Source organism: Drosophila montana, unplaced genomic scaffold (genome assembly GCF_035044405.1).
Source record: "Drosophila montana isolate Dmon_TW-CO22-7 unplaced genomic scaffold, ASM3504440v1 contig_3218_1, whole genome shotgun sequence".
Classification (NCBI taxonomy): Eukaryota; Metazoa; Arthropoda; class Insecta; order Diptera; family Drosophilidae; genus Drosophila; species Drosophila montana.
This window is the reverse complement of record NW_026998098.1, coordinates 2,255,703-2,271,079: the sequence shown is the minus strand read 5'-3', so window position 1 is coordinate 2,271,079 and position 15,377 is coordinate 2,255,703. Positions and strand designations below refer to the sequence as shown.

At 41.2% G+C, this 15,377-nt stretch overlaps 2 protein-coding genes, 1 long non-coding RNA gene and 1 other non-coding gene across 5 annotated transcripts; 1 reads left to right on the top strand and 3 right to left on the bottom strand.

Annotated features, from left to right (window-relative positions):
- Positions 1 to 5,910: 5,910 nt before the first annotated feature.
- On the bottom strand, positions 5,911 to 7,079 carry LOC135433632 (uncharacterized). The gene has a single exon (XM_064689786.1). It carries the CDS (start codon positions 6,864 to 6,866, stop codon positions 5,973 to 5,975), a length of 894 nt encoding a protein of 297 aa, XP_064545856.1. The 5' UTR covers positions 6,867 to 7,079; the 3' UTR covers positions 5,911 to 5,972.
- A 736-nt stretch (positions 7,080 to 7,815) lies between these two features.
- On the bottom strand, positions 7,816 to 9,426 carry LOC135433640 (uncharacterized). Its single transcript, XM_064689795.1, has 3 exons — positions 9,109 to 9,426; positions 8,901 to 9,053; positions 7,816 to 8,844 (listed from the first exon to the last, which is right to left on the bottom strand). Exons 1-3 carry the CDS (start codon positions 9,340 to 9,342, stop codon positions 8,101 to 8,103), a joined length of 1,131 nt encoding a protein of 376 aa, XP_064545865.1. The 5' UTR covers positions 9,343 to 9,426; the 3' UTR covers positions 7,816 to 8,100.
- A 985-nt stretch (positions 9,427 to 10,411) lies between these two features.
- Positions 10,412 to 10,933, top strand: LOC135433522 (uncharacterized). 2 transcript variants are annotated; one of them, XR_010437107.1, is made up of 3 exons: positions 10,412 to 10,476; positions 10,535 to 10,646; positions 10,751 to 10,933. It is a non-coding gene; the product is annotated as an uncharacterized LOC135433522 (long non-coding RNA). The 2 variants fall into 2 exon arrangements; XR_010437106.1 differs by having other exon boundaries at positions 10,744 to 10,933.
- Positions 10,934 to 12,469: 1,536 nt separating this feature from the next.
- Positions 12,470 to 12,551, bottom strand: TRNAS-AGA (transfer RNA serine (anticodon AGA)). The gene has a single exon. It is a non-coding gene; the product is annotated as a tRNA-Ser (tRNA).
- Between the last annotated feature and the right edge of the window lie 2,826 nt (positions 12,552 to 15,377).

The following is a 15,377-nucleotide window of genomic DNA, read 5'->3' as shown; positions in this document are numbered from 1 at the left end:
TGTCTGTGTGTGCTTTTGAGTGTGTATGTGTGTGGGTTGTGCGCGGCTCTCGAAGCTACTTAGCATGCAACAATGTGAACGACTTGCGGCTCACAATTATCAAGCAGTAGTTGCCCATAGACGCACACCGCCGCTGTGTACCCTTTCCCTTGCAGCTCGTCTTGAGAATCACTTGCGCTTTTTTTATGCCAACGCGAAGCGTCGCATTCATCAAAATGAAAACAATACGAACGCAAACTCATAAAAAAGAATTTCAAACACAAAGCAGGCTGTTGTTGAGGGTGCACGACGTTATAAATACCCTGCAATAAGTGAAGTACACTTTACGCTCTAGTGCTTAAAACGTCTCGATTGATAACAGCATTTTTCTCAGCGCTTTTCGACTGATCAAAAAGATTATCGAAAAAATTCGTTGTTCATATTTGGAAGGTTTCGAAAACTGAATTTAGAACACCCAAAAATATCAATGTAACAAAAAGAAATAAGCTCCATTCTAAAATTGTAAATGTTTTTTTATTATAAAAAAAGAACAATATGGAGTTGGCACTGTTTATATTTAAGTCGTTGTACGATTTTTTAGAATTCATATTTGACATTCTAAAAGAATCCTAACCTTTGTCTTGAAAGGTGCGACTAACTACAAACAATTATGATCCCTACTTTAAATAAATGAATCTTTAAAAACTGCATAAAATCAGTTTATTTTGCGATTACTTTTGCATTTGTAAAATACTTAGATGACTGCCATGAATAGAGGAGTACCAAAAATCTAGGCTTTATCTCTTAAAGTTCTGTTTAAACTTGGGTTAAAAAAACATGAGTTATCCAACAGTACAAATTTCGAAAACTACAAAACAGAATTATATGATATACAAAAATGTATATATGCAGTTCTCCAGCCAGTTACATGCAGTTGCATAATTTTGTGCTACCTACCCGCTCTTCCGATTAATGGGTATAAGAACTCAGTTCGGGTTTTGGTTCTGTTTTTGTGCTGCAGCCAGCTCTTTGTGTGGAGTTGAAAAAACAGTGAGGGAAAAAGGCAAAAGGCAAAACCACAAAGCTAAACACGAACTGAATGCAAAATTCGCAAGCATGCGTCATTAAGCCGCTTGGCGAGGGAGTGATGGGAAGGAGGGGGGGTTGATTGGGAGGGTAGAGGTGGAGCTAAGGCAATACCAGGAGTAACTGCTGCCGTTTCGGGGCACGCTTCGCCGCTCAGTCATTAAGTGAGTCAGTCAGTTGGCAGTTGGTTTCCAGTTGGAACTTGGAGCTTGAAAGTGCTGACTGACCAGTTACCGAGTCGGCGGGCGGGGGTGGAGTAGACAAGGGGAGCAGAGTGTGGGGCGAGTCAGTGGAAGCGTTTACGCCTACGCAGACAACATTTTGAGCATTTTTCCTGTGGAGCCTCTGGGCGAGTTAGGGGGTGGGGTATGGGGGAGCTGGTAGGCCTAACGTCTGGGCTCGTTAAAAACAATTCGTAGGTGTCTGATAGGGGGGGGGGGGGGGGGTTACGGAGGCCACAGACTGCCTCTGGTCGTTAAGCAGTAGCTGTAAAGGCGACGCTTAGTCATTAAAATCTAGGTGTGAGTGTGTATATGCGTGCGTGTGTCTGTGTGTGTGGTATGGGGGCAGTGCTCTAGCCGAGACTAGGCGGGACAACTACAGATAGTAGATGCATGCAATAATGATAGTAGGGAGTTGTTACAGCTTTAATTTAAGTTGTTCCACATTCCAATTTCGTGGCTAGCTTTGGCTCAATTTAGAGGGGAGAAAAGTAGGTGGAAAACTCAAGCAAAACTTTTTATACATAACATACAACGCTTTGTTTTAGCATTTTTTTAAGAGATTACCAGACTGATATTATACTACATATAATCATGGATACCTAATTTTGTTAAAATTTCACTTCGTTATTTTTCATTATATTAGTTAAAGATTTTTAGGATATTTGTTCAATTTAGTTAATATTTCATCTATTATATCATTTTTCGATTATTAAAAATTGAACACGAACTAAAATTCAAAGAAATTTTCTATTGTTCCCTTTTTTAATTCATTAAAATGTTCATTTTTTTATTTTTTTAAATATAAGCTATCGTGCGGCCCTTGCCCTAAATTTAATAAGAATTCCTTGCCCTCAGTTTAGTAAGTTTTCCTTGCCCCTCAATTCACGAATACTTAATGAAAGCATTTTTTTTGTTGCTGCTCGTTTGCTGGCAATGCAAAGCACAAGCATAGAGCGAAGTATCCTTGAACGGTATCATTAATCTTCTTGCGTTGCTGTTTTTGCTGCTGTGCCTTTGTATACCCTGTAACTAACTATATCTGTAAACAGGGAATACTCAATTGAAATGCTTTCACAAACTTTGAAATGTAACAAATGAAATAAAAATATAAATGTATGTCAAAACTGAAACAAAATCCACGCTGAGCAATTATTAGCCAGGCTTTACTCTTGATTGATTATGACCTAATCAAAAAAAAGGTTTTTTTGGTACAGGGTAGATGCTCTTCGAGCACTACACCCTTAAGCTTCTTACTTGTTTTGTGTGTCATTCGCCGAATACATAGTTTTTTTTCTGTGCACGATTTTTTCTCTCTTTTGTGCGAAATGGCAGCCGCTGCGCCGCTAACTCCCCCACGGGCAGCGGCAATAGCAGCAGCAGTAAACACTGCAGCAGCAACAACAATAAAAGCTCCACAAACTGCAGTTGGCCGTCGTTTCTGTTACTGTTGTTGCTGCTGTTACTGTTGTTGCTGTTGCTGTTGTTGCTGTTGCTGTTGCTGTTGTTGCTGTTGCTGTCGTGGTCGTTTTTTGTGGATTTCACTTTTTTAGTCATCTCCATTTACTTTATTTGCAATTTTGACTTGAACTTTTTCAGCTCCCCCCTTATTGCAGACATCAGGCACAAGAGTGTTGCGAGGGGCTCAATTCATTTGTTGTTTTATTTATTTGTAGTTGTGTGAGTTTGTGTCTGTCTGTCTGTGTGTGTGTGTGTGTGTGTGTGTGTAATGCAATGACCTCGAACTTCGTTTGCTGTGCATCTTTGAGTTTTTTGCATTCCATTTTTGCATTTGCCCGCTGGGCTATTCATTGGCTTTTGGCTGCGGGTCGCTCGCTGTTTCGCCAAGTTTAGTTGGTCAGTTAAGTGCCAGCGAGTGGAACGTGGTGGGATTTGTGGGCCAAAAGGTTGCGATAAGTTTGCTAAGTAAACCTTTTTTAACTCCGCGCATTGGAAAGCCCAATTGACATGGCTTAAGGTGCGAATTGATGGCGTTCACATAGTTAAGTTTTTCTCAAAGCTTTTTTCAAAGTTTGCACAAAAGTTTATTTAGACTTGATTGCAAGTGTTGGGAAAATGCGTTTACTTTGTGCGTGTGTGTGAAGGAGAGTGCGAGGGAGAGAGAGCGAGAGAGCACGCACTAAAGTTATCTGCAGAGCAGCTTTTGTATGTGCACTAAAAGAATATTTCGGCTGCACTTTTGGCAGCTGTCCGCAGTATGTGAGAGAGTGGGCGAGAGAGAGGGAATTAAATGCGGGCGTTGAAAATAGGGTACGGCTGCTGTCAAATTATGCAGGCAAGTTTTGTATATGACAAACTTTGTGCTATGCAAATTTGTAAATAAACTTCTAGCTTATAACTTTAATTTACAGTAGTTGATTATGGTTATGACTGTTTCGCAACATTTTAACTACTTCCATTTCGGTCTACCCCACTTTTTATCATTGCCAAAAACTAAATTGCATGCAATACTTTTTGGTCTTCATAAAAATCAATAAAATGCTCCTGCTCACAACTCACACGAAAACACACAGACACAAACATGGCGCTGCAACTACTACCAATGCAACAAAACACAGACACAGGATAGACACTCAACCCTTTACACGCATACACACATAAACGCACACAGCCATTAACAATGCCAATAAAAACTGCAATACTATTTGCCTGTGTGCGTGTGTCGGTGTATTTTTATGCATAAAAGAAACTCCACGGACGCAGCAGCCACTGCTCCAACGAGTTGGCGCTCTCTCTCTCTCTCTCTCTCTCTCTCCCTGTCTGTGTCTCTCTTACGCTGACGCTCACCAATACACGTTAAAACGCCCCCAAGCTGCAGTTATATGTACCATCAATATATGCTCTCAACTCGTTCGCTCGCGTGCAGTCGCTGCGCTCTGCAACAGCGACGTCGACGCTGCGTCGGTGCCGCTGCCGCTGTTGACGTTCTGGCAACATTTTGCGGTTGCTCTCGAAATCTAAATTTCAAGTTCGTCTCCTGCAATTTATCAGAGAGTTTGTCTGCCTTTTGCACTTTTTGGCCAACTTCGTTTGGTTAGCCCTCTTCATAACAGCACTTCAAAACAACCCCGCCTCACACCGCACGCCCTCCCCGACCCGACCACACAACCCGCTCAACAGTCGGTGAATTTCTGCATCCATCCTGTGGCCCGTTTTATGGGCAAGCGCAGAATTACGAGCAAAACGAGCAGCGCGTCGCAACCTTCCAAACTCACAACTCTCGTTCTGGTTGAAAACGAAACCGGATTTCTTATTGGTTTTTTCTCGTTTTTTTTTTTTAGAAGTTTTGTCTTGTTCGTTTTTTTTATTTTTTACATTTGACTGAGTTTTTGGAATGCAGTTTTATTGTATTTCACCTTATTTTGGTTTATTTTGCTCTTGCTGCAATTTGGTTTTAATTTTTATTTTTATTTATTTTGTTACCTGATTCACCGTTTCCGTGTAGTATTTTGCATACTTGCGTAGTAGACGAGTTTTTTATTTTGCTTTTTACTGGGAGCTGGGCAAAAAAAAAACGAAATTCAAAATAACTTTGTTTTGGTTTTGAAATGAAACTGGTTTTCCTGGCCGTCGAGCCAGGAATTTCTTGAATGAGTTGGGAGCTGAATGCAAGCTATTTTGATTATCTAATGGTTACATTTAAGAAACACAGCCGTTCTGGACACCCGGCGCACTTGCCTCAAGGTATGATATGAATGAAAGCGTAAGATAATCATGAATCGTTCCCGCTCTCAGCTAAACTCTTTGAACCTTAGTGCAACCCCCGCAGGAGCTCACCTCGTGTGTGCCTTGGTCCTTTATAATAGTTTAACTCCTTTGGCAGTCATAAAAAGTGTTTGCTTTGAGGGGCGTGTCTTTCTCAGGTCGTAGCAAACACAAGGATTTGCACATTTGAGTAAGTACTGACAGGTTATTCGTAAAATACAAGAACTAGGAATTGTCAAGGAATTAAGTTCTTATAAGATACTAGAATAGTTAGGTCCATAAGAGGTTGTACAGAAAATTAATTGAGTTCACATCTAATAACCTCTATTACTCTTTCCGCTCTTTCCTCCATGGAAAACATTCGAGAAATTTGGTTCCGGAAAAGAATAACACAATTGGAAGAACTAGGCAGTTGGACACTTATTCGCTTATTCGTAAATTACAAGAACTAGGAACTGTCGAGAAGGAATTAATCCATCTGGAAGAAAGTATCGAGTATGAGACTAGAACTAAACTATTCATATATTTACAAGAAGGAATTTAGTTAAATCCATAAGAGGTGTTACAGAAACTTAATTAAGTTCACATCTAAGAACCTCTATTACTTGTTCCGCTCTTTTCCGGGAAGATTACCACAATTGGAAAGAACAAAGCAGTTGGATACAGAGCTATTTGTAAATTCCAAGAACAAAGGAATTAAGTTCTTCCATCTAGAAAAAAGTATCGATAAAAAAGGAGTTTTACTGAAACTTAAGAGTGAACACCCAACAACCTCTATTACTATATTCAATTATTCCTTCATGGAGCTGAACTGAAATTGAAGAAGTTTTAAGTTGGGTATTTAAGGAATTTTGTCCATCTGTAAACTATTTGTGGAGCTCAGCCCAAGCAAAACATATTTGTCGCGTTTTTTTTTATTTGCCCACCACGAAACAAATGTGTTTAAACATTGTGACAATACTACTGCCTCGGTTTCTTGTCTAAGTGGAGCTCCTGGCTGTCGTTATGAGCCATAATGCGGTTTGATTCCACGCTATAAAGTTGAAATTCGACGTAAGGTTTCCGCACATTGAGGGTAACCACAATGCAGTAGAGAAGCATCAGCAGCTGCTTGGCACGCAGGACATAGGAGGCGCCCATGTTGTCGGGAAAAAGTGGCCTATCCCACTCGGTGCAGTCATAGAGAAAGTAGCCACCGTCCCGGCTGGAGGAATACCCAAAGGCTATATATCGATGTTGGCACACAAGTATGCCCAATTGAGAGCGGGTGAAGAAGTAGTTGAGCGCCTCGTAGAGACCCATTATATTGCTGGCGGGGGAGCTGTAGAGCTGGCCAAAGCCCACCAGCTGCAGCTGGACCATGAAGCGCATGTCCTGGAAATCGCACTCCAGTGGCAAATCGTTCAGGCCGGTCGGCTTTTTGTGGCCGCGGCTGTTTAGCAGGCTCTTGCGATAGTATTTGTCGCCGTTGATGACAATGGCGTCGAGGAACTTGGACGTCCACTCGCCCAGGCTGCGAAAAACGCTGGCCGCACAGCAGGCGACCACACAGCAGGCCAGCGTCTGGTGGCCCCGCGTTAGGCCTTCAAACCAGGTGGAGCGCGGATGCAGTCCACCCCAGAGCGACCAGAGGCGCTCGATCACCTCGACATCGTATTTGAACCACTTGTTGTTACTCTGGAGCCGTCCCGCACCCACCATATTGCGAGGCAGTCGCCTGCTCCAGATCGGCAGGCTCTGCTGTGCCGTCAGCCACGTCATCGACTCGCAACGGCCCGTCGAGGCTTTGCCGAACTCCAACTCCCTTATAATAGCGGCGATACTCATGTGTGCCCAATCTTTGTGGTGCAGCATGCTTTGGCAGCTGGGCGCGCAGTGGCTGGAACTTGGGGCGATCTGATCCGCACCAGCGGTTGGAAGACGTGGAGGAATACAAATCGCCAGTCAGGATTTCACGTACAAAATTTTTGCTGCAAGGCAACATATCGAAGCAACTGCCTGTTGCAAGTATCTGCTACGTTCAACACGAGCCGATACTAGCTTCAGGACATGAACAAAAAAAAAACGAAAAAAAAAACAGTAGACAAAAAATTTTGGAGGTTTTCTACAACGGGCAAACAAAAACCGACTAACTAATCAGGCATATACCGTAGTGGAGTTGAGTTAGGCAGCCAACTTAGATTTAAACAAACTATTCATGAATTCTATCTTCTCGTATTACCTATATTCTGTAGAACTTCAATTGCCGTTACATTTAGGGGTGCTCACAATTAATATCGAATTTTTAACATCGATTAACAATATCGATGACTCAGTGTATCGGAATATTCGATATCGATACACCGACTTTTCTTATAAATATGCAAATTCAAATATCGATAGTTGTAGATCAACAACAAGGACCCAAACCTCGTGAAAATCGGATGAGTTTTGAACGAGATATGGGGGTGGAAAATATTGAACAATGTCTATGACTAACATTAAGAAATATGTTCTTCAATAACTATGGTATTAATAGGCAGATCATTACGAAATGTTCAAGGCTTAAATATCGCATATATTATCGATTTCATGAAAACGAAGCCAAAATTCGATGAATTAAGATTATGCCATAGGTCCTACGGTCAAAATGTCGACGTCTATAGCTCTAGTCCCAGCTCAATTATATATATAGTAGACCGTGACAGAAAACAGAAGATACCTATTTAGGATATGATTCCCAGGCCAGTTCCGCCTATCTAATCAACCATCGAAGAGTACGAAGAGTACAGTACAAGAGAAGAATGAATCTTAAAGCCAACTATTATTGAACATTTGGATATTTATTTCTTGACGTTAGCCGGTTAATAGTTGAAGACATACACAGAATTTGAGTTGCCCACATTTCATGACTTTACCTCCGAACATAATTACGTATGCAAAGTGCCATAACAAGGCCCATAATCAGGGTAATTGCATTCGGAATGGCGCTCATAAGTGTAATTGGTAAGTTGAGAATGCTGTTGATATCCCAGCAGAAAAAAAAAAATAAGAAGCTACCGAGTCCGTTCCGATGCTTGAAGGGAACCCATAATTTTACAAACAAGCCCTATTTCTTTTCCGTGTGACCCTGAAGTAGTCGAGTTTTGGATGTGTGAATTTCCGTCTCGATCCGCGTGAGTCTCTGTCCAATTCTTTCGCGCATCGACTGCAGCGCCATCATATCTTCATAGGACTTCTCCCTATTGGCGAGGGTATCATTATACTTGATGTTGAAACTGTCCACTTTTGTGTCCAACTTGGTGATTTTCTTTTCGATGCCCTCAATGCTATGGGTAAGTTTTTCGGATCGCAGGATGAGCTCATTTAAGGGCTCCATCATTTTCTCAATGTCGGCCTCGACTTGCGTTAGACCTTGACAGATCTCCAAGTCCTTGTGCTCCGTCTGCTTATCCAGATTGCCCTGTACACCGTTATCGTCTTTATCAAACATTTGGTAGTCGAGGCTCATGTAGTATTGATGGACCTTTTCGATACAAGAGTTGAACTTCTCCCATTCCTTCATGCCTGGATGGCTGTCGATGCGCAGAGTGAACTCTTTTATAAACTTATTCATATCTGCTATTTCATCGGGGACCTCTTTTTGGGGCTTCAATTTTCTGAGAATGTATTCCTCCAGTTCATTTTCTAGATACATTTCCTCTGCAAGAGACGTCTTGATGTCGCTGCTCAACAACCTTATGAATTCGTCATCTGAACTTATTTCAATGGTCTTCACCTCCTGCGCTTCTTCTTCGGTAAAATAATCGACTGTCTGCTCTGCATCGGAACTAGACTCTTGCATTATTCCCTTCTGCAAATATTGTATTATTTTCAGCGTTAACTGGACCTACTAAAACCCGCACAGACCTCTATCAGTATACCCTTCACTTGGGCATAGCTGGAATCCAAGCTCAGTATCTCAACCAATTCGTCACGCGTCTGTTGAACCGTTTCTTTCCCGCAATCGCCAATTAGCTCCGCACTGCGCTCCTGAGAATGTGAATATTCTGCGATTCCTTGCTGCAAGTTGCGTTCAGAAGAGCTTATATATATATTCGGAGTTAAGTGTTTATACCTCTATTAGTATGCCCATATGCTGCACTTCCGTAGCCCCGGAACTCTGCTCAACACACAGCTCGTCTCTGCTCTGTTTAACGAATTCTTCGTCCTTGCCCAAAGGCAGCTGCGTACGTAGATTCATATTCTGGGTGGTGCTCTTTAAATAGACAAGTTCGATGTTTGCATTGTCCGAGCCTTTGGATTGTTGTTCAATGCTATTATTTACGAAGGTGGGCATTTCTTTTTCCATGATATCAAAATTTGGAGAATTAATTTTAAGGTTTGTATTTTCAGAGAATCCAATTCAAACTGCGCCTGCTGCACGAGTTTAAATGAATAGCACAAAATTTTGATTGACGTAAAACGCAGAGAATTCTGTCAGCAATATCAGAGCAATTGTGACAGAGATTTTTCTATCCAAGTTGTAATGAGATGTAAGAAAATATCGAAATATCGATCTATCGATTTTGGCGAAAGCTATGTTAAATGATTTTAACGCGATCTTCGTCGGTCTACCGCACCGATATCAACAGTAGATACCCAACAAACCTATTAGCTGTTGAAAACGACTAAAAGTACAGAAAGCACAGAATTAACAATCTACCCTGTGCATACATGGCATACAAAACAAACGACTTGTTCCCATTTATACCCAATATCTGCAAAAATTCTAGACTTAACTTTAAATTGGGATCAGGGATCAGAAAGTAAAAAAAAGGCTTTCAAAATTAATATTCTTAAATAAACTCAATTTAAATATATCAACTATTCCGATATATCGAAGCATCGATTTTTTCCTTGACTATTTGTTTATCCGATACAAAAAACGATAAACACCTCGAACTGACATCACTAACGAAATAGCAGCAGTGTTGCAAACTGCAAAAAGTAGCTATTTAATAGCGAAATATAGCTGGAGAAGCACAAGTTGGCTATCAACAGGATTGCTAGTACTCGTCATTTAGATATCAGCAAATAGCTAGATCAGTTTAAAATTTTAACTGCCTAAGGCTGACGCTCTGTCAAAATAAACTAATTTGACGAGAACGATAAAATATCGATAACAATAATGGTTTATCGATATAAAAAACTATTGGAGCTGGTTGCAATTCTCAAGAGAGAAAGTTTTCAGTATGGAATAAATTTGTTTTGATATTGGTATTAGAAATAAATGAAAGAGATTCCCAATAGCCAAGAGCTACTGGGACCTTGATAGAGAATGAAGAATGTCAGCGTTTATTGTTGGTTTTTCTGCTGCATGATTTCTTATTCGAGGGTATATCCATGTTGTCAGCTATGCGTGGCATTGCCGTAACTACCGTAAAGTCGTCTACAAGAGAACGAGTGCGAGTAAATGAAGTTCGCGTTGCTGCCACGCATTAGGGTAACCAATAATTTAAGACATCGTAAACACATCGTAAATTTTGCACAAGCAAATTTAGGCTTTAATTTTCTATAAAAGACAACGGACATGGAACTCGAGACTGAAGACGTTGTCGTCTCGGTTGGGGCATTCCTTTTCCAGTTGCTGGCTTCGCCGTGCAACTGCAGCACGTAATTACAGCCCATTAATTTTTGTGTGCTTCTCGCTGCCTGCCGCTTCTTTCGCTTCTTTCGCTTGGCGCATGCATGATAAGTGCCACTTGCCCAGCCCACAGACTCCAGTAACTCCGTACCACCGTGCCACAGTGCCACCGTACACACTTGAGAGACTGGGCCTCCCCTTTGACGCCTCCCTGTGCCCCGTTGCGTATTTGCTTTGATGAAAATGTTTCCCATTACTTGGTTTCTTGGTTGGGCATTGCCTGCCCCTCATTCGCCTGGCCGCCGCCACCTCCTCCTCCTCCTCCTCCTCCTGTTGCTCCTTCTTGAGTGCTCACCATGCAACGGTCTTTGTCGAGGTGTAACCTATATTTTTCTGTTATTTTTAATTAGAGGCTTCTCTGTGTCTGTCTGCTGCCTACCATCGTTGATTATTGTGCAGCATGTGGCAGCATGCCTGCGCCTCGGACAGTTGGCACTTGTGCAACGCGTGAAGCCAATTTGAGCAGCATTGGGATTCCAGCTTGTAATTACATAACTCGCAGCTGGAACTGCGACTGGAGTTAGACTTGGACTTGGACTTGGACTTGGCTAGCAGCACCCTTCGCCTCTCTGACCCCACCTTTCCACCAAGAGTGACTGCATCCGCCAAGGCCTTCGGATGGGTTAATCAATTTATTTAAATGCTAAATGCTAATGAGCCTAATTATAGATTACCCACAGATTGTTATCCTAAAACTGATGGCAGCGTAAATAGCCTCAAATGGCGTGTAGTACGTGTTAAGTCTGTCTGGTATTTCAAGAATGAAGAGATTGGAATGCTCCATAGGAATCAAACAAATAGACCCATCAAATTACGGAGCGCATTAGGAAAGGCGTTTCAAGTTAAAGTATTTTTAGTTACTCGCGGATAATCCGCGCCATATTATATATTCTTATTTATGTTTAAATATATAAATTTGCACTTACCTTACAAATTCACTTAAAATCGCCCGGTGTCTTCTATCAGAAATCAAGAAACAGCCTATTATTCAGACAACACTGCAAAAAAAAGGAAGAAAAAAGTAGATTAGAATGAGTGCAAGAGCAAGAAAAAGATATCACATATGATAGAGAGAGAGAGAGAGAAAGAGAGACAGAGAGAGAAAGAAAGAGAAGAAATTGAGAGAGGGAAAATATAAAGTTTATTAAATTGGGAACACAACTTGTTGAAACAATTGCAATCAAAGCATTAAAGTCAGCAAGCACTACTTGAATTCATGAGAATCGCCTAGTAGGGCACTAAAAATACATTTTTTCAATTTGAGGCGCAGTGGGAGGAGGAATCAAAGAAGTCAAGTTAACATGGTGAGCATACATACACACATAATTACAAACATATATAAATACATACATACATCATACATACATACATACACACACTCACATACACACATACATACACACACACATACACACACACATACATACATACATACATACGTATATACATATATACATACATACATACATACATACATACATACAACTCATTTGTGTCTTGTGACGTGTTCTTTTCATAATCAGGGAAAAAGGTACTCAATATTCAATCGGACGGATATATACATATACTTATATACTTATTTCTTTATAATTTCGTAAGCAGTCAATTGTGATTATTAAAAACTTAATAAATTTATTTATTAATAATATTGTTTATAAAATATGAATATTTTTATATGCGAATTTTAAATATTAAACAATTATTGCTTCTATTCAAATTAAAATTTTCATTAGATCGAAAATATAAAACGTATTAAAAATAAATGCACAAATAAAAAAAATGATTCGTCATTCGCAGTCGGTAGGATTCGAACCTACGCTCCCAGAGGGAATCTGATTTCTAGTCAGACGCCTTAACCGCTCGGCCACGACTGCCCGTTGAGCATCAGCGGAACGTTTACCCATATAAGCACCCGAAGACAACGATAACCACAAGAGGGCGAGTTATTAATATGATTAGTTCTCAAGTGGGTCAATTGAGTAAATAAAAAGAGATATGATAGAAATAGAAATGAAATTGAATAAATTAATTAAAAATAGTTTGCAAGAATGGAAAAGATTTGATTGAAAAAATTCCGTAGAAAATGTTCATGAAGAGCGAAATGGACAGCGAAGAGGCTGTAAAATGCGCTGCAACGAATCGGCTGCAAATCAAGGCGTCAATTAAGAGGAGAAACGCTGGCGGCAGGCCGCAGCAACAAAAAGGTGGAGCCAAGCGGCGATCCACTATCTCAGCCACGCTCCGACTCTGATCTTGCCGAGACGACGACCAAAGCGACTGAATAGCGAAGATCGAAGACCTGCGGCTGTCGACTCCTCGACTACCTGGACTCTTCATTGGCACCTGTAATTTTTTTCGTTTCTTATTTTATTTTGTATTTTTTTTATTTTATTATTATCTGACGGCGGTGATTCACTTTGATGCCGTTCAGTCAACCAACCCGCCTCCTAAGCCGCCGCTGCTGCTGCTGCCTATCCAAAGATATTGATAAAGTGTTAACAGTCGAAATTGATTGCCAGACAGTTGGCCACTGCGGCATTTGTCGCCAATTTGATGGAGCTGCATTTCAACAGTTGTCGCCGACTAGTGAGAGACAGGACTCTTGATAAATCGTTGCCTGCACTGTGATCACCAGATAACCAAGACAATTGTCCAGGCTGGACGGACAAATAGTAAAAAAAAACCTTTGTGGGCTCTGATGAGAAGCAGCTATTTTTGAACCTTGCGATAATATTCAAAATTTAACAAGGACAAATATACGGACTCAACCTATTTCTCAAAATCTATTAGTTCCAGAACCTCGTTGTGGGTGTTCTTAGATCTAATCCTCTATCAACTATCTGGAAAATAAGTTCCATACTTTACATATAGCTCAGCCTAATGTCCACTTAATCTTCAACAGTTTTCCCTAATTGGTTTTTCTTTGATTTTCCTGCAGCAAAGTTCAGATCGTTACCGTTAGTTGGATGAGCCAGCAACAATGCTGGCTGGTGGGTAGCTAACCCAAATACCAACGCATTGTTGAGGCTAATGAGCTAAGCACTTAATCGCCACAGTACCAGGTAATTCCAGGTAATTCCAAAGTCGAAAGACTTCGCCTCGCATTCCTGCAATTCATTCTGCGCGCAAGTTTAATTTAGCAAGCGCTATAAATCAAATCCGCGTACCCATCCACAGCTAAATGAAGTAGTTACCAGTGTCGAGCAACTGCCCCCGGACCCATTCATCACCAGCGGGGAATTCAATTCACGCCTGCCAGGAATGCCTTTGACACACGCTGACCAGGTAGATCTGTACCTGCTGCTGCTGTTGCGGCTGCTGCTGTTGTTGTTGTTGTTGTTGCTGCTGTTGTCCGAGGCGATAATTAGCGCTCAATTGTCGAACGTCATCTCTAGGCTCTGGTCTGGTCTAGGCCCTGGTCGCACTCGTAGTTTCATTCGCGATCATCAGGCGGCCTTTTGTTGTGTCCGGGCGTACGTGACGAGCACCACAATTGCAGTCCATCAATGACGCAGCTCGAAAACTCTGCTGATGATCACCTGTGATCACCTGCCGCATGCCTTAGCAGGCTAAGACTCCAGCACAACCCAACCCCGCCCAACCCAACCTCTCGTTTCCTTCATTCCTCCTGCTGCCATTGTAGACAATTGCTGGCTGATTATGGGCACGCCCAATTGTGATTATACGCATATTGAATGGGTTCTATTTTCTCAACAAATCCGGCTGAAGCTTTCGTAGTATTTGCTATCTAAAAGGAAGTCTCAAAAATCGAGCTATGCCTTACAGATGATCTCTGGCCAGAAGCGTACTTTGGCAGGCAAAGAATATGATATGGAGTTCCACATATTTGCCATTTATCTCAAGTTTAACTAAAGTTCGAAGTATATATTTAGAATATAGAATTTTATAGCTGGCTTCTAAGGGAATTATATATCATTAGAAAGCATGTGGTAAATCGAGTTGAAAAAGGGGTTTACCGAATATGATTAGATCGATTTCTTACTTGCAAGCAACTTGTAAATTTAACAGGAAGGTAAAATTGCAAACTACTTGAGCATTGTTTTGGGATAAAATTTGATTAGTAGCTGCTAATTCTCACTGAAAGAACTTTGGTTTAACTTGGTCAAGCAGAATTCAATATATTTAAATTCTTTTCACCTATCGATCAGGCTGTAAACAGAATTCAATATATTTAAATTCTATTGTAAGTCGACAAGTGCTTAGCTGTGCTTTTAACGATGCTTATCAACATTTTCTTTGGACAAAGCGCTTCGGTATAATCTTGAATCTGCCGCCAATCAGGCTTTCGGGTCTAACTGAACAACCCATCCGAGCAACTCTTCCAAATCAGTGACAAATGTTGTCAAAGCGCATTTCGCACTGTTGAATCAACAGGATGACAAGAGGCGATAAATCTGGTTGGGGATTGGGGATTGGGTATTGCTAAGAGCTGAAACATAAATGGCCTGGTGTTAGGTGTCAGTTATAGGCACTGACAACTGTCAATGATAAGACCACACACACATCAGGTTTGGCAGTGAAAAATGAACGAGGGGGCAACAGCACGCAGTTTTTCAATTAGCCAGCCCGGAACGAGAGAGCGGGGGTTAAAAGCACTTGCGTGCCTGCAAACAATTTCTCGAGGGGGATTTCATAACAAGTTGCTGGAATTTGCAGAGTTACAACATGCGATAATTGTG